This window comes from Macaca nemestrina, chromosome 6, assembly GCF_043159975.1.
Source record: "Macaca nemestrina isolate mMacNem1 chromosome 6, mMacNem.hap1, whole genome shotgun sequence".
Lineage (NCBI taxonomy): Eukaryota > Metazoa > Chordata > Mammalia > Primates > Cercopithecidae > Macaca > Macaca nemestrina.
Genome location: NC_092130.1, coordinates 84,576,643 through 84,595,819, shown reverse-complemented (window position 1 = coordinate 84,595,819; position 19,177 = coordinate 84,576,643). Strand labels below are relative to the sequence as shown.

Here is a 19,177-nt window from a genome sequence, read left to right as displayed (position 1 = left end):
GAGATGGCAGAGATTAACTTTGATATTATTAAATGAAACAATATATGTGAAAACATTGTACACATAGTCAAGGACCTTAATATCGTCGCTTTATAAGAATTGAAAGTACAATAAAGTGCATTGTGTCTATATTCGAATTACTAGATTTGAAAAGTTCTTTAGCTTTCCTGATAATTGATTTTCTCCTATTTTTTCTTATACATTCTATAATTTACTACCCATTATTTAACCTCAAGTGTATTTTATGGAATTGTTTTGTTTGAGCTTCTACAAATATTTTACCAACATTTTACAACATGTCATAGAATAGCATTGTTTTCTTCCCAATTCACACCAGTAAAAATTTGTCAGTTTCATACCAGCTGTAGAAGAACCTCAGCATCAATATTGTTTTAATTATTTACATGCTGTGAGGCAAGGCTGTGGGACCAAAGCTTTTCCAGACTTCCTTGACTAATCACCTGTGCAATACCAAATTATACATTACCGAGGAGACCACAGAACATCAAATTATAAAGGGATTGCCCTAAACCAGATCCCCATCTCCTTTGCTTGAGAACAGTGCCTCATTTGCTAGATGGAGATGAAGTAACTTTAGTGAAGTCAGCTATGCTTCCATTCCTTTTGATGTAGCATCAAAGCATATTTAGTGCTGCAGTCTGAGATTCTGATGGATTTTCATCCTGTTGGGTCAGCTTCAGGATCATCTGAAAATATCCAGAGGCACAAATGACAAAGCCCAGACCTGGCCCCAGGCAGCTCTACCATTAGCAGCTATAATCCTGGATTATAATAAAGCACTTAAAACCAGTAAAATGCCCCGTGTGTGTGTATGTGTGTGTGTGTGCATGTGTGTGTAAACACACCCACAATGAAAAAAGTCCCCATGCAACAGAAAGGAAGAACCATTAATAGCCTAGGCTGCCATTTACACTTCAGTTCTTAATATTCAGGCCAGAGATTCTGCCCTGATGGAGGCTATCAGTAAACATTTGCAATCAGAAACTTTTTTGCCTTTAAGAAGTAGGTTTTCCAGTGACACTTCTCTGATCACATTTCCCATCAGAGAGTCTTGTTTTTAGTTAACATTTTATTTGAAGATGTCACTAAAACAAGGTATAAAGCTTTATTTAGATAAAAAATTGGGAAATCAAAGAGTCAAGCCATGATGATTCACGGGAGCTTTCTTTGCTGAGATTATTAGATTGTTATTAGCAGTGTTAGATACACTGAAAGCATCTGAAGACATGCTTTCAAAGATCTGTGTAATAAAATCACTCCAACAGGAAAAACTGCTTCAAAGAAAATAGAAGATCATGGATGTGACTAAGCCATGACAGGGAAAACCTTTATCAGTCCCAAGACCTGGGTTCTATTCACTTTTTAACAATTTGTTTTCAAACAACTGACTTAGCTTCCCTGAGCTTTTTACCTCCAAAAAGCCTGCTTAGTTCACTGAGAACCATTGTGGGCATCAAATAAAACTGGATAGTGTATGTGAAAACACTTTGAAAATCAACTGGAAAGTTCTATACAGTATTGGACAGAGTTCAGCATGGTATCTTATACAATGTAGATATTAAACACATTTTAATTGAATTCATTTAGAGGTGGAATTTTGAATGCAATGTGTTGAAAAATATTTTGAAACAAAACTTAGGATTTTGCTATAATAATACTAATAATAATTTACCATTTGTTGGGTCCTAACATACAACTAGTACTGTTTTAAATGCCTTTTCAATCATTTACTTTTCTCAGCAACTTAGGAGTATAGGTACTACTGTTATTCACATTTTATGGCCAAGGAAGCTGAGGCCGAAAGAGGTTAAATAAGCTGCCTGAATCATACAGTAAATAAATGTTAGAGGAATTAAGCTATCTTAGTTACAGTGACATTGTTGTTCCATAATTTTTTTCGTGTAGAATACCACCTCCCATTTCTGCAATTTAGCTTCCATGAGCTTCCTAAAGATGAAAAGAGAGGTTTCCCCACCAGTTCAGAAATTCTCTGAAGTCTTTCAGGCCACTCATACCAGTGTGGCAGAGAAGCCCCTTCCACTCTCCTGACCCCAGATTGTCTCTGGGGTTTTGCGTCCTAGGAGGTATTAGGATGGCAGTGCCGAGCTCCATGGCTTCCCACAAACTGCGGGTCATGCTGCACTTTATGAAATGCACCCCTCAAGATCTTAAGAGTCTTAGAGAGGACCCACGGAACCAAAGAAACGCTCACCCTCTATAGTTGCAGAATCCTGCTTCCTAACCATCTGACAACATTAGTGGATATTTGTTTCCATATCGTTTTCTAATGGTGTTTAATTTCTAAATGAAAGACACACATGGTTGGTTCATTTGCTTTTGGACCCTTTATGTGACCTCCAGGTCACCCACTGGATATGGATCCTGAGGCTTCCACTAAGACCTTCTTAACCTGGGGATCTTCACCAAGACATGGGCGGGGTGGGTGGAAGGCGCTGGCCCTCCAACCCCAGAGGTTGACAGATGCTGCCGCTCTTCTCCTGATCTTCCATTCCTAGCCTTCTCTTCTCTGACCCTGTCTACTCCCCTGCCCCAGCCCCAGCCCCAGCCCCAGATGTCTTTTTCTTCCAAGGAAACAGGTTCCCTCCTGAAAAGATGGAGTTCCTGGGCTAATTTGCCTCTGATACAGTTTGGCTAATGAGTGACTAATTCGGCATTATTTACTTTTTTAGCAGAGTGACAAAGACCTCGATGATGCCTTGGATAAACTCTCCGATAGTCTAGGACAAAGGCAGCCTGACCCAGATGAGAACAAACCAATGGAGGATAAAGTAAAGGTAAAAAAAAAAAAAAAATTCACTAATAAGTGAAATTTTAATCCTTGGGTCTTGACTCTGTCATTGTCGTAGGAATATTGATGTGAATTTAACCTATATTTTAAACATGAAATTATAATGAAGTAGAAAAATCAATCTGTACTCCACTGGAGGGGAAGGTCACTGAATCTGTGACAAAGACACCAGCGGAGCCTCCCTGAGGAGATTCTGGGAGGTAGGTGTGGCGTATGCATGGCTTCCTCCCATGCAACACAAGCAGTCAGCACATCCATTCAAATTAGCTGTCGTCCTTCAGAGTCGCTTATAAATAGGCAAAGTTGTAAATATGACCTCTCTAAATGGCAGGGTATAGTGGCCTGATTTTTTTTATTAGAAAAGTGAAACCATACAGAAAAAAAGAAAAAGATATTTTATACCTTTGGGTTCTAATCTCCTAACATGGTTTCTGAGGATAATTATTTAATCATTTATTTCCATTTAAAATATAGCTAGAAAATTCACAGATATGAATTGACATACAGAAGCATATGGGATTATATATTTTAGCCAACTAGCAGTCTGTTGAAGTCATCTGTGTTGTTCTGTTGCTTAAATAATAAAAACAGACCATATGTTTTGCCTCATAAAAGTACAACAAATGCTGAATGCTACATTTGACAATGTATTTTCTAAGTGAAAGAGGAAATGAATATTAATTCTATCTGCTCACTGTTTATATAGGAAAAAGCAAAAGCTGAACATAGAGACAAGCTTGGAGAAAGAGATGACACTATCCCACCTGAATACAGACATCTCCTGGATGATAATGGACAGGTAAACTGAGGCAAATTGCTAGATCGGATTTATGCTACAAAGATTTTTAAATTCAAACCTCCTTGAAATAAATAGTAGCTGTACTCTTTTACAATAGCATAAAGACATATCATGACTGACTGCTTTTAATGTGTCACCAAAGCTGACCAGCAGGTAAATATTTATTTGAGCCAATATCATTGTATATGCATATGCTAGGCTCTGTGGTATAAACAGGGTTGAATAGTGTTCAGTCAGTCACTGATGCTTAAGAGTAATCCAAGAAATGTGATTCTCTCTTTCAAGAAAAGGCTATAAAAATCACTAAGGTGATAGGATTTCAAAGGAAGCAATCTCTGTTTAAGGACAGTAGAAAAGGAGCTGGTGTTGGGATAATTAATAGGGCAAATTAATAAGGCAGCTCCAAGAACTGGGGTCTCCCTATCTTCTTCTACATCACCATCAGCACTATTGCAAGTGAAGACAGGCAAAGCAATATTCCCAGTCACAAATCCTGTTTCTCTGCCAAAAAGTCCCTGACCTTTTGTCTCCCACATGATAGAAACCAGTCTTTCGTAGGTCAACCAGGCCTGTCCCCCACCTCTTTCCTATTTGGTTTCTAACTTTTGAGTCAATTAGATGATAAATAACCCTTTCCATGCCTGTTCATCAAACAGAAAACAAGGAAGTCCAAATTACACCCTTCTCTTTCTGTACTGATTCATTTTGGTGAGATGATTCCTGGTTTAAATAGCACTGTCAGCTTCAGGGTCTCCTATTACAGGAACCAATTCTCCTTGCTTGCATTCAGTATTCCACAAGATAGCAATGCCACATCCTGCGAGAGCCCTTCCCACTTTGATAGTACCAACTCACCCTGCTTCCATTCTTTGGGAAATTTCTTATTTAAGGTCCTTGCCTTTGAAACTGGGAAAAATCCCTGATGACTTTCTAAGTGTAATAAACTATAGTAAATAAGATATAAAAACACAAGTAACTTTTTATAACACTTTAAGTAGAATTATAAGTGACAATACATGATGGCGGAAGGTTCACAAATAGTGTTTCTTTCACTTCCAGGACTCTTTCATATGTTTTCCCCAAGTCTATAGATATGATTATAAAGAATAGTAATTAAGCAAAGCTGCTAAAGAAATTATGGGGACCCAGGTTTATTAGTTATTGCAAGTCTACACTCCATTTTATCCAAGTCAAGTCATTGGATAATAGATTCTCTACTGCCTAAACCTAAGTAAACCTTTACAAATATCTATGCTTAACCAATAGTCTGCCTTCTTTTTAAGGACAAACCAGTGAAGCCACCTACAAAGAAATCAGAGGAATCAAAGGTAAAGACCATAGGAATATATTTCCATTAAATTTTGTTTTATTCTAGCCATAGGGTTATTTGGCATTTTAGAAAACTAAAACATTGAATGCCTACTCTGTGCCTGGTACTTCGCCAGAGCATGCATATAAATGTGTGTGACCATTGTTTATCTCTCATTTAGTCTTCACAAAAGCCCTTTAGGATAGAAAACTGAGGCTCAGAGAATACTAAGCAACGTTTATTAAAAAGTAGAGGGAAAAAAAGCCATCAAGATTTTCTTGTTTTTCTATCTCCTTTACATTATTATTAGTATAGAATGTCAGTAAGTTTTTTTCTTATAGAAACATCTTTTATTTGTAAGTGAGGTGGGAAAATACCCCATATTGCATTTTGCCTTCTGCTTCTTCACTGATGGTTATTTCTACTCATATCTCAGAAATCTGCAGATGACCAAGACCCCATTGATGCTCTCTCAGGAGATCTGGACAGCTGTCCCTCCACTGCAGAAACCTCACAGAACACAGCAAAGGTACTGTGCTTTTTCACAGACTTTCTTTGAAATGTGTGTGTGTTTATGTGTACATACACACAAGTTTTATTGATTGATCTATCTATCTGTCTATCTATCTTGTAACAGGGTCTCACTCTGTAGCCCAGGCTGGAGTGCAGTGGTGTGATCTCAGTTCACTGCAATCTCTGCTTCCAATCAAGCAATCCTCCTACCTTAGCTTCCTGAGTAGCGGGGACTACAGGAGTGCACCACCACACCCGGCTAATTTTTGTACTTTTTTGTAGAGATGGGGTTTCGCCATGTTGCCAGGCTGGTCTTGAGCTCTTGAGCTCAAGTTATCTGCCAACTTCTGCCCCTCAAAGTGCTGGGGTTACAGGCTTGAAGCACTGTGCCTGGCCCTTATAATTTTTAAACTGTAGAATGAATCAAATGATGACATAGAGAACCTGAAAATGAAGAAAAGAAAACATACCTATAATTCCACTGCCCCCAAAACAGTATTATTTTGTGGATTTCCTTTTTTTCTATATGTATGTTTTACATAATTTTACTTACAGTGCACTTATAAAACACTGCTTATTTCCTAACTGCTACTTTGTTATTTCCATAGACATCATTTTTATATCTCCACACTATATGGTTGTGCCACAATAATGCTATGTCTGTGTTCATTTAAAGTGAGAGCAGGGCCTAACTACAGCAGGCGCTCTCATGCTCGTTTGCTCTCTGGAGCTTCCTCCCCTTTTCTGTCTGCTTAGCCCAACTGGTTGACTCTTCATTCCTCAGGGCACAGCTCAAGCGTCAGCTCCTTAGGGAAGACTTTCTTGTCTGTCTTCTTCTCCCTTCCCAGGCCAAAGTTAGAGGCCTCTCTTCCATGCCCTCCTTGCTCTCTGGTTACCTGTCTGTGCTTGTGTATCACACCACTGAGCTGTGCATTCTATACAGTAGTGATGTGTCTTTTACCTTTGTGCTCCTCATTAGCAAAATGCCTGGTACTTAGCAGGTGCTCAAAACGTGATTAACAGTGAATGAGAAACGACTGTGTAATTCAACAAGTGTGAGGCATTTTCCCTTAAGCTACACCCTCTTGTAAATCAAACAGAAGGAAAAGTGAAATGAGTACCTCCTTATTTTCAGAAGAGTTAATTCTGCAGATCTCAGGTTGCTATTGTTTTGGCTGTTGTAAGGCACTGCTCTGGATCACTGAATTGTCAGTGCTTCCATATTGGGTAGTTTAATTTTTAGACCACCTCAGCATTCTATCTCTCACCCCTGGTAACTCGTAAGTAATGCCTTTTTTGGTGAATGGACTTTATTTTTATATGTAACCTGCTCCAGCTTTCCTTGATTGCTTCCATTGTTCATTTCTCCTCCATAACACTGAAAACAGGGTTTTGTTTTTGCTCTTTTGGCATACAAAAGCCAGTCCTGATAGAGACAAGCTCTATTTTTTTTTTTAATAAATTTTATTGTGTATATTTGAGGTTTACAACATGGTATTTTGGGATGCATAGAAATAATAAAATGGTTACTGTAGGGAAGCAGATTTACATATATGTCATCTCACACAATTACTTTTTTGTGACAAAGGCAGCTAAAATCTACTTATTTAACAAAAATCCCTAATACAATTTTATTAACCTTAGTCCTCGTGTTATACATTAACTCTCTACATTTGTTCATTCTGCTTATCTGCTATTTTGTATCCTTTGACCTATATCTCTATTTCCTCCTCTTGTTCCCTACGGTTGCCATGTTTTATTTTCTGTATTTTTGAGCTTTTTATTTTATCTATATTCTACGTATAAGCAAAATCACTTTTCTTTCTGTGTCTGGCTTATATCATCTAGTATAAGGTCTTCCAAGTCCATCCATGTTGTGGCAAATGGCAGGATATCATTTTTTAAGGCTGAATAATATTCCATTATGTATATATACATGACATTTTCTTTATCCATTCATCAACAACTAGGTTGTTCCATATCTTGGCTATTGTGAGTAATGCTGCAATGAATATGGGAGTGCAGATATCTTTATAAGGGGGTAATTTCATCTCCTTTGGGTATATACCCAGAAGAGGGATTGCTGGGTCGTATAGTAGTTCTACTTTTAATTTCTTTAGGAACCTCCATACCGTTTTCCATCATAGCCATACCAATCTACATCCCCACCAGCGGTGTACTAGGGTTCCCTTTTCTCCACACCCTTGCCAACATTTAACATCTCATTGACGAGCTCTGTTTTGATTAGCAAAATAAGGTCTGGGTGAGTCATGCATCACGGGAATTGGCAGAGCATCGACGTCACCCACATTTCCCTCCTTATTTCTATCCTCTTTTCCCTCCTGCTTTAAACAATTCTCTGACAATCACCATTGTTCAAAAAATCATGAAAAAACACCCAAAGTCTTCCATTATTTAATTAAATTGGAGATCTCAGAATAGTCTGGATTAATTTAACTGCAGCCTAGTTAATTGCTAGATGGATTGATGATAGCCATAGACTCATTACATTTCCTTTGCTTTAGGATAAGCGCAAGAAGACCGCTTCCAGCTCCAAGGCACCTAAGAATGGAGGTAAAGCAAAGGATTCAGCAAAGGTAAATGGAGCAGTAAATACACTACAAATTAGTTTAGCAGTTACATAGAGTGGGGTTTATCACTTCAGTCATTTAGTTTCTTACTGGAATCTATTTAGAATAAAAGATTTCTTAAAGTACTATCTATTCCAGAGTATGCCTTGGTAAAGTAATTGAATTTTTGTGTGTATATATGTATTATACATTTATATTATATATAATATATTATTTATAACATAAGTAATATTAATATTAAAGTATATATTAATAATATTTAATATTAATATTAAAGTTAATAAAAAGTAATATTAAAATATTAAAATATTATTATTTTAAATTATTTAAAATAATTTAAATATTATTATTAAAATATTAAAATAAAATAAAAATTTTGTTTTTTAAATAAATTTTTTAAAATAAATTTTTTAAATAAATTAAAAAAAATAAATAAATAAAAATTAAAAATAAAATAATATATAAATAATATAAAAAATGATATATAAATATAAATAATAATATATAAATATAAGATAAATGTAAATATAATATAAATATATATTATATATTATATATATTAAAAATACATATATTTTTTAAAGTAACTGGTGCTTTAAAATTCTAAATGAAGGTTCTTGACACAACTCAATTTGCCTGTGTTTTGCCTGTGTTTCTTGCCCTAATTAAAATACCACCATAGTATGTGGTTTATATAGATTTTAGAACATGGAAGTTGGAAACTTCCTATGATTAAAACTACTCAAGCTGTGATCAGAAATAAAAATTGGATTAGACAACTTCTAGGTCCCTTCCAATTCCAAGAACATATGATTTAAATGATTATTACTATGATCCCCTGGCTATAAGGAGTTAAAGGGCTAGCTTTAAAGACAATAGTCCAGTTACACCAAAGCTTTTAAAAAATATATTAAAATCTTCCTGTAGTAGATTCCCTTAAGGGATATAGGAAACAGCATTGATAATTGACAATTATGCCATTATATCTCAGATTAAATACTTATTTGCCTATTATTTAATTTCAGTTATATGAAGTACTTAATCAGCCCTTTAACAAATAATAGAAACAAATAATAGAAAGCATAATAACCCTATATGATGAGTGGATTTGCTGGACAACCGTGACCCTATGTACAGGAAAAGGAAGGATCACCATAGAATGAAACATTGCCATTTAAGAACATCTATGCATATTTTGTAACCTACCCTAGCCTTAAAACAATAAAGCTGAGAGTGATACATTGAGGATCAGGATCACTTAAGGTTATTTTTAGCTAATAAACTTGAGGAGGAAGAACTCACAATGTTTTGGCCAAATGAAGAAGAGAAACTGAAAGGACCATCTTATTTTTCCCCACTGACTGCCACCTTTTGTCCCCTAATTCTGAGAAGGCTGTCTCCTCATACTTAATACAGAAAAGAAAGAGCTCACGGATGGTTTTTGCTTTCCCTTTTAGACAACAGAGGAAACTTCCAAGCCAAAAGATGATGAAAGAAATACAAGTTAAAGTATCTGGTAAGTTGGGTGTTTATTTGTAAATGAAGACAACTGTACCTCCTGCCAGTTCATGTGTTACAGAGGAGAGAAGTGAAGTCCACCTCGAGTAATTCATGCTCACTTTACACTGTTGGCATGAAATGCATACTGCAAGCTCTACAGAGTAATCGGTCATTCTTCGAAAGCACTAAATGGGATGACTGTGCTATTGAAATGTTTAAAAACCTTAATCTTGTAATTAAAAGCTTTTTAAAATATTAGGCCAGGCACTTAAAATGACCATCTGAGGCTAGCTGAATGTTTGAAATCCAAATGCTCATTACTGCAGGTTATTGTGGCAAAGCAAATTTAGCATGTTACAACTTAGCAAAATGTCATGAAGATATTGGTATTCCCCAAAATACCAGTACGTGGTGGGGTGGGGAGAAGTACCCTTTAGAGTCGGGTGGAAATTACAGGGTTTTGGGAACAAGGGCAAAGGAAAAAATTGGCCATTTTTATTTGTCATTATTTTGGAAAGTAAAGTACTGTGTCTGACTCTAATTTATGGTTACTGAAGAAATTGGACAGATGAAGGAATTTCTGAGATCTTCAGAGCTGGGCCCTTATCTTAATCTTCAGAAAGGAGAAGGCTTAATGTAAGCCTTAAAAGCATACAAGCACTTACTGACCAAAGCGTAAAAGAAATCAAGTATAGGTTAAATCGAGTTCAGCTCTCTCACCATGATCTATCTGTATTTCCTATAAAAAAAGGAGCTTTATTAGTTAGAACTGTTCTAACATTTTTCCCAAAATTAAAGAAATTCTATTAATCCACTTTAATGTTTACTTATAGGAAATTCCTTCTTGTCTGTTATACAATGCTTTTGCTAAGTGGTATTTACTATGCCTGTAACAAGAAAATTACATATTAAATGATTCACTGCATTTTTTATTTGAATTTTTCAAGGTATCTGCATATAAAATCTTCAGCTGGTGGATGGTGACTTTTGAAGAACAAAAGCCTTTGGCAACAAAACAATTGTTCTGGGTGATTTCTAGACTGGTTTTTGTTGAGCCTTTGAACATCCTAAATATTGGTTTGTTTTTCTTTTCCAGAAAGAAAATGAATTTGACTGGTTCACCTGTGTTATTGTACTGGGTATTGATAAACTTTGAATTTTTTTAATTGCCTTCAATTGGGAGAGAAAGAAAGCTTTATATTTGTAATAAATATATTTGATAAAGTTTCTTAAAGCAACACCAAAAAAACAAAAGAAAATCTAAGCGAATTTTTGCACATTCTACACACAGTGCCTGTAAATCTCATTTGTATTTTTAGTTTGCACTTAATTTTTTTGTTAGTGTTTGGAAAACAATGCTTTAAACATTTTTCAATGTTCTGATTTCTTATTACCCCCTTTCCTCTTGGGCTTTTGAACTGTATTTGATGTTGCTTTGGGATAATGTTTATAAGTCAAACATAAGATATTGTACATTGGGCACATATCTCCTCTTGGGCTGCTAATAATAAATTAATAACAGGTAACCTGGACAAACCAGGAAGCACCAAACCCCTTTTCAGCTTGAACTCTTCTTTGCCAGGTGTGAGGACTTGTGCATCTTACAGTCAGCACAGAACACACTGAGACTTGAATCAGGTCAGCAACAGAGCAAAATATAGGTTAGATAAGTCCTTGTGTAGCAAATTTCAAGCATAACAAATAAAATCTAATCCTTAGGGTATTAATCTGACTTGAACTCTGTTGGTTTACCATGTTAGTAAACTGTGCTTTCTGTTATCTATACATGAAACCTGAGCAGCAACTTGTCCTTAGAACTATTGCCACATTAGTCTTTGCACTGTATAGCATCTGGCTTTGTGGAACCTGCGTTTACCAAATACAAAAAGAAACTTCTGCTTTAAAAAAATATATATATATATAATTTTAAATCTGCATTTCCCCCACAGCAGTGTAAGTAGGTTCTGATGTCCCACCATTTTGAATGGTTTCTCAGATCTTTCTGAATGAATATTTCCTGAACATTGCACTGATATCATCGATTAGAATTTTGATATTTAATTTCATCCTTATTTCCTGGTAGTGAATGCAGGAAAAGATGTCAGGAACATAACATAAAACAGATTGGGAATTTCTTGTTTCCAAAGGGCATGGCCTTCCTTAGCATCAGTTTGAAGCTTTTGTTATGACTTAGCTGACTTGTGGCAGCGGGGCAAGCAAAAACAGTAAAACACTGCCTGTAAATGGCACCACATCTTGTTAACCTCCCCGCCAAATAACTCTCTGAAAGTCATGCACATACCTGTGGGATTTCACACTCCACCAGCTTAAAATGCTATGTCTCTGTCCATCAGAAATAGTCATTATTCTATTTTTAAGGCAGCAACAAGAAAAGAAAAAACACTTTTCCTGAGGGATTTCTAACTGTATCTAATCCTCCCATTTGGGCAGTAGAGGTGTTTGCTTTTTTGTTTTCTCTTTTTAAGAAAAATCTTGAAGCCTTTGACACTGACAGATGTGTCTGCAAGGATATGGCTGCAGTATTACTAATTTCCATGCGTATCTAGAAGTATTTTTAAATGGCATACCAAAATCCCGAAGTTTAAAGACGCCTATAAAAGTAAACATTTATTTAAGGTACTCTGAATATGCCTTCTTTTTTAATTAGAAATATCTTCAAAACTTGGGTGTTTGTTAATAACTAATAACTGGAGTAAGCTACAGGATCTAAAGCAGCCCTTTTTACAATCTAGTTAGGAGAAAATAATTGCAAATACCCACTTAGAGGCAAAGAACAATTTTTATTACCAAAAAGCTTTCTGCACATTGTTGTGGCAACATTGTATCTGTTTAGAAAATGGGCTTTTCCAAAAGCAAATGAAGGTAGGTTCCTCAGGTGACCAAAACTGAAAATCAGTATTTCCATGTTTCACTAATCAAGGCATAAAATAAAATTAAAGCAAAATATTTTACATTAAAATCTTGGTTGTGTATTTTTTTTAAAAGGGAAATCGTTAAAAGGGTGGAAATTACCAGTGATTTCTATTTTTATTAAACCATTCACTACAACAAACAAGTATAAAAATTCCAATTCCACTTTTATACCTATTTGTTGTGGTGAATGGTTTAATAAATTGGAGATTTATGTCCAGAAGTCACTCTATTCTGTCGTGTATTAGAGGACCACATTTTGACATTTTTCATATCAATCATATTCCCGTATCTTGAAATTTCTGCCTTATATTCAAAAAGTTCAGTTTGAATTCTTTGCCAGGTGTGAGGATTTCCGCACCTTATAGTCGGCACAAAACACGCTGCAACTTTAATCAAGTCAGCAACACAGCACACTGTGGGTTAGATAAGTCCCTGTGTAGCAAGTTTTCAGAATAAGAAATAAAATCTAATTCTTAGGGTATTATCCGACTTGAACTCTGTTGGTTTACCATGTTAGTAAACTGTGCTTTCTATTACCTATACATAAAACCTGAGCAGCAACTGTGTGCTGAAGCAACTGTGTGTGAAGTCTTCACAAAAGACTTCACAGCCAAAGAATGTCCTATTTGCTAATATGAGCAAATATTTTGTTTCACAATGTACTATCATTTATTGGTGACCCTGCAATAATTTACTGTCAGTAAAAGCCAATAACTAGTTATTTAGAAATTGTAAACTAGGCCAAATAAGAAGCAGAGAGAGAAAAGAATCACCTCCCTAAGAAAAGGGTTTTCCTACAGACTTGAATGCACTCTGCTTTTTCAGAAGAGATACTGTATCAGTCAGGGAAATAGATGACACTCAGAATTATCTGAGGGGGGTTCTATAAAAAGACTTTTTGCAAAAGTACAAGCACATTATGTGGAAACCACAAGTCCCGCCAGGACTAGTAAAAGCCAGGCTCCCACTGAGGCCCCTAATCCTGAAGGGATGAGGAGGGAGCAGTTACCAAAATCCAGAGGTGGAGAAGGCTGTGTGGAAAAGAGGGTCCCCTCTCAGGAGCTAAGACCCTCAGGGGATGCCAGCCCGAGGCATCCAGTAAGGGAATCAGGGAAGAACACCTACTACCTCCTCCGACCCCAGCTCCAGCTCTCTGGCTCCCCACTGACCAACATCCAAAGGGCAAGGAAGCTTGAGGACTTGGCCTTTACAAGTCAGCCCCTAGGCATGGAGCAAGGAAGAGAGGGGTGGGCAGCGAGTCTGGAGGGGTCAGCGGGGAGAGCCAGAGCTTTAACCCAGCCATCATCTGGCTTAGTCTCGGATCCAGGTATTCATTGTTCAGTAGTCGACTATTCAGAATCTTTCAAGGAAATTGATGAAACAGTTTATGAATGACAAATGTGGGGCACAGGGTTTTGGACACTGGGGGGCTTAAGCGTAAAATATAAAATGAGAAGAATAAGGCACTTCATTCCTCTGTGGCAGGGAACCCAACACTTGGGTTTACATTGCAGGGCCACACCTGTGATGAATGAAACACATGATAGCAATAGCCCACTCATGAAAAACTAACAGCCAATCTTTTCACCGGGACAGTCAAAAAATAAGTTGAAGGGGAAAAAAGTATCTTCAGCTGGAGCCAAAACAGCCATCTCTAGTTTGAAAATACACTCAACAAAATGTTGGTGATTAGAGATAACAGGAACCTGGCAAGGGAGGAATTTTTACAGAAGTTCAAACTTTTCACTTTGCAGCCACACTCTGATTTTATCAAAATTCTTATCCATCCAACGGATGTTTTCTTCAATGGTTTCAATTGTCTGTTGGACACAACGGAGCTGAGAACCATTTTCTTTCAAAGAGCTGAAGAATCCTTTTACCTTGTGAGGAAAAAGTGAGTTTTAAAAAATTAATTTTATTACATTAACCAGATGTAACTTTAGTTAAAACTGAAGCCAAAATTCCAGCATTTGTCAAAATTCTATATAGAAGGCAGTCCCAGCTGTCTGAATAGGATTATGTACACATAAGCTGTATGAAATGAGCTCATGCCTCATGATGTCAAGTTCTGTGTTTTTTCTCTGCAGTTCTTTTGTTTATTCCCAGCTGCCAGACTTTAAAAGACTTCACTGTTTACCATTTTATAATTAAGGTTTAATTGTGTCTATTTAATGTGTTATTCTGTTCTATACTCACAGATGCAAACTTCATTTTTTAAAAACATGATATCTAAAAAGCAGAATGTGCCATCTCTTCTTTGCCAAGCAAAACAGTTTCCACCATATAAGTGCCGTCTTCCTCCATGGGCCTGGCCTTGTATGTTATTATAGAAACACTGTGGGGAATGGGATTCTTAGCAAGTTACGGTGGTAAAACCCAAACCTTGCCAAATTTTTTTAACCTAATCTACAATTCATGTATTGTTGTCTCAAAGTTCCCCATGATTTTAAAGAGATAAGAAACTCTTGTCTATCTCCTGAAAAATATCTTTGCTCTTGTTTCATTTCTGGGTATCTTAACGCCTTGAGCTCACATGACAGATAGGCTGGCTTTGCCACAGGATTGGCCATTGTGCAATTCTGTTTCACCTTAAAGGGTTATTACCCTTTTCCTATAAATTTTCACAGCATTAATCCATCAATTTTTGATTTGGTATCCAGGAAGCAAATGTAGGCCAAGATGTATTATTTATTCAGCATAGATTCCAGATAGTCAATTCCTTAGAAATCCATGTCATAATACCACATTATTAGTTTGGGAATAAAGAGGGGAGTAGGAATGGGTTTTAGAAAGATAAGATTTCAATTTTAAATGATGCAGAGTTGTTTTAAAATTATATGTCAATACAGTACAACTTTTCAATGAGCAGAAGGCATGGCCTCCTGCTGTAGCAGCCTGGAAAATACTTCTCCACTGTCTACCTTAAGTTGTAGCTCAACCTACTGCTTCATACACGCTCAGAACACAAGATTAATTCACAGTCAATTAAAAATCACTTTGAGCACTATTCAGTCAAAGCACATCAATAATCTTACTAATTGCTCAAATCATTAATCCTGAAGGAGCTCATTATGATAGCTCCACTAAAAACAGACCTTCTACAACAGCGGAGCCAGCTGCTAACCATTACTCTTACCCTTGTCCTGACCCAAAAATCATCTCTTCTGTCTTCACCTGTCTTGGAAATGCAACATCTCAACTGAATATTTGATTCAGACTTGGCTCTTTAAGAACAATTTCTGTGCAATAAGTAGCACAATACAGGGATAGGAAAACAGGTTTATCCTACTAACTTGATTTGAGCAAATGATTTAACTTCCATGGAACCCAGTCTCCTCATCTGTAAAATTAAGAGCAGTGGTGAAGGATGTAGTTATATAATGCAGGTAAAGTGCAAAACCCCAAACCCAGCATGTACCAGGGACTTAAGCTCATCCATTTGTTCACCAATATTTACTCTGATGTTTATTCATCCGTCTGCTGTAATTACCGTGCTAGACACTGAGGATGCAGCAGTGAATCAGGCAAGCATCCTCCCCTCATGGAGCTTACAGTCTTTTGGGGGATACACGCAGTAAATATGATTACTGTAAATAAACTGCTATGAAGAAAATATGCCAGGGGTATGCTAGTAACTGCGGAGATGTGGCCTGCATTGAACTGCATGGTTTTGGGGAAGGTGATTTGAGCCGAGACCTCTCAAAGATAAAATGCCCCTTTCTAGTGAAAAGTTGGTGAAAACTTTCTAGTGAAAGCCAGGCAGAGAGAAGAAAAAGTGCAGAGGCTTAAAGACAGGAGAACCAAGGGTAGCCCAGGAACAGAAGGAGACTGAGTGGCTGCAGTGTTGTGAGAGAGTAAACCAGGAGAGCCTGTGGGAATTGGCACCAGAGAGGTCCTCAGAAGCCAGGTCATCAAGGTCGTGGACACATGGGAAGGAGGGATTTGGAATTTACTGCAAGAACAATAGGCAGGGTTCAAGAAGCCAGGGTCAGTTATGTGCTGACTTGCAGTCTTAAATGTGGAAAATGTTTTGCTATTGGCAAAGTGGCAAGGGGGAGGCCAGTTAGGACACTATTGCAATAGGCAAGGCAAGAGATGAGAAAGGACTGGATGGGGGTAAGAGCAGAGAGACGTGCACAAGATCCAGTGCGTGTGCCAAGAGAGGACCAGCAGGACTTGCGTAATTAGATGTGTGGGGAAGGAAGGACTCAGGATGACTCCTATATTTTATATGTCCATAGTTTGCTCTCCATTATGATAACATCTCGGGCTCTTTAATTTTCATGCCCTGCTTCAGGGTCTTTGCACCTGATGTTTCCTCTGCACACAATACTCCTCCAGATATCAGCATTTCCTTCAATATCTTCTCAAATGTCTCCTAATCATTCTATAAAACGGCACCAACCCTCTACCCCAATCCCTCTTCTTGCCTTATTCATCTTCAGAGCATGTAACTACTTGACATCAGTTGATTTGTCTGTAATTGTCTGATTCCCACAGCAGAAATTTCAGCTCCATGACAGCAAAGGTTTTGTCTGTCTGTTCACTGTTATAGCCACATAACCTAAAACCATGTGTGGCATATATGTCTTGAATGAATACAAATGAATGAATGAAATGCTTTGTTGCTATAGATCTTGTCTATGGATGACTACCTTTCTGGTCAAGTCTTTGGACAGCTCTTCAGTCATCACACAGAATATCTCTGCTCTAGACCTCACTGGAGTTCAAGGTTGAATTATTATATGCAAGTTAATTTGACAAGCCTGGATGAGGCTACTGAAAACTGGAAAAAGCTACGAGACTGTAACAACCCTTCATTCTTTTCCATTTCCAAAGCTCTCTCCCCATCTCAAGCTAGAAAATAGTATAACCAGACTACACAATGGAACCACTCCTAAAAAAGTTAATATTAGCCTCTCAGCTTTTATCTAAATGTACCATAGTTTAAGAGCCATGTAAAATTTGTTCCACAACTTTACTATATGAAACCTTATTATAGAAGGGACACCACAGAACTCAATGGCCCACATATCAAAGTCCTTGAGTTTAGGACTGAAGAAAAGTCTGCTTTTGTAGAAAACGTGTATGCTTCATGTTCTCTTTTACCAAACAATGAGAATAACTCGTACTGATTCCTCATTTTTCCTTGACTTCTAGGAATCTCTGTCATAAATTCAGGGGACAATTGTGAGAATTATCCTCAGCCATAAGTCCCTCACATGGTTATCACCTGTCCATTATATATCTTTTTGTCCTTCATTTTAACATTTCTTTTATACATGGATCTTAAAGCTGCCTGAAATTCTGTCTGAAGGTAGATGGTTATATAATAAGTGACAGGGAACCATGAACTTGGATGGTTTATAAAGAACCTAGATTTCAGATCTGCCTCTTTAACAGTAGCTGAATGACCACTTCAGTCATTTATACCTCAATGCCCACTTTTAACATCCTTAAACAGGGACTAATTGTCTCAAGTAATTTTTCTTCAAGTCCTAAGGTTTTAAATGGCAGAGCTAAGACCTCTTAACATGTCTGAGAAGAGGCACAGTTTTCACTAGTTTAATTGCCACTGATTTATGCTGCTGTCAGTACCATACTGTCCAAAAATAACTTCTAAATGACAAAATCCATTTCTAACTCACCACACCCTCAAAGTATTTTGTCTACCCCATATTAATTAGCTAATTTTCATTTATGATTAAAAAGATATATATATATATATATTACCTCTTCAAGCCATGTTCTTGTGGAGAATTGATTTGTTGTACCCATTACCATGTGGGCTATGGAACGTGAGCCAAGTTCAAACCTAGAGAGGGAAATATTCAAAAACGGGTTGTGAAATATTCATTTAACTTATATTTTAAGGGCCTCCTATATATAATACCTTTTAACTAAAAACTGATGGGTGTGAAAGTACAAAATATGATGTCTATCCAATGTGTTAAGATCTAGCTCTAAAGAATAATACACACCAACAGCTTAATAAAAAGTTAAGTATCCAACAGAACATGACAGAGGCAGGAAGTGCTATAAGAGTTAGACAATGACAGATGCAAACAAGCAATCTGTGCTCGTGGAAGGCCTGGGCTGAACTCTGAGGAGGAAGGCTTCATCAGTCCATGGGCTCAGGAAGGGGTTATGCCAGATGGAATGGTAAACACCCCTGTACATATTCACAAATTAGCACTGAATTCCAGTTTTATATTTTCTACAAATATTTTAAGTACTTCTACTGCCTATCTTCAATAAAAAAGTACCTTTAGACTGTTACTGTTCTTCCACAAACAACAAGGCTGAAACACAGTAAGGTTATGAACTTATCCAGTCACAGCACAATTTTTGGCACCACTTACTTCTGTACAAGTTTGTTCCAGTTTTTCCTCAGAAATTTCCAGGCCAGTGGGTATCCTACTGGGTTCCTGCCGATGAGTACAAGAATTCCTGGAAACTCCTGAGTTTTTATTTTATCTCCCTTAAAGCTTTCATCTAGTAGCCTGAAAGGATTAAGAAAAGAAATGTTAGCAATGAATAGGTGGTGAAATTGTTATGAATCACTGCAATAAAATTACTTGTAAAAGAAAAAAAAAGTCTGCCAATAACAAAGGTTAAAAAGATAAATGGGTAACCAGAATCCTGATAAACCCACTATAGCTATATAATAAAAACTAACATTTATATAGTATTCTCATATA

At 36.9% G+C, this 19,177-nt stretch overlaps 2 protein-coding genes across 30 annotated transcripts in view; one reads left to right on the top strand and one right to left on the bottom strand.

The window, feature by feature from the left end:
• The window catches only part of LOC105484017 (calpastatin), a 110,615-nt gene extending 99,704 nt beyond the window's left edge, over nucleotides 1-10,911 (top strand). For 17 of the 23 annotated variants that reach the window (XM_011745274.2, XM_011745206.3, XM_071098688.1 and 14 more), the window contains 7 exons: nucleotides 2,712-2,816; nucleotides 3,537-3,629; nucleotides 4,913-4,957; nucleotides 5,375-5,467; nucleotides 7,977-8,048; nucleotides 9,500-9,558; nucleotides 10,490-10,911. In XM_011745274.2, coding sequence (XP_011743576.2) covers nucleotides 2,712-2,816; nucleotides 3,537-3,629; nucleotides 4,913-4,957; nucleotides 5,375-5,467; nucleotides 7,977-8,048; nucleotides 9,500-9,550 — 459 coding nt within the window. In that variant the 3' untranslated portion in view covers nucleotides 9,551-9,558; nucleotides 10,490-10,911. The remainder of the gene's footprint in view (nucleotides 1-2,711; nucleotides 2,817-3,536; nucleotides 3,630-4,912; nucleotides 4,958-5,374; nucleotides 5,468-7,976; nucleotides 8,049-9,499; nucleotides 9,559-10,489) is intronic. The other 6 variants (XM_024793585.2, XM_071098685.1, XM_071098687.1 and 3 more) reach the window with 1 other exon arrangement.
• Nucleotides 240-19,177, bottom strand: part of LOC105484070 (endoplasmic reticulum aminopeptidase 1) — a 178,571-nt gene continuing 159,633 nt past the window's right edge. For 4 of the 7 annotated variants that reach the window (XM_071098679.1, XM_071098680.1, XM_071098678.1 and 1 more), the window contains 3 exons: nucleotides 18,839-18,979; nucleotides 18,210-18,291; nucleotides 12,324-14,356 (listed from right to left, as the gene is read on the bottom strand). In XM_071098679.1, the coding sequence (XP_070954780.1) occupies nucleotides 14,201-14,356; nucleotides 18,210-18,291; nucleotides 18,839-18,979 (379 nt within the window). In that variant the 3' untranslated portion in view covers nucleotides 12,324-14,200. The other 3 variants (XM_071098684.1, XM_071098682.1, XM_071098683.1) reach the window with 3 other exon arrangements.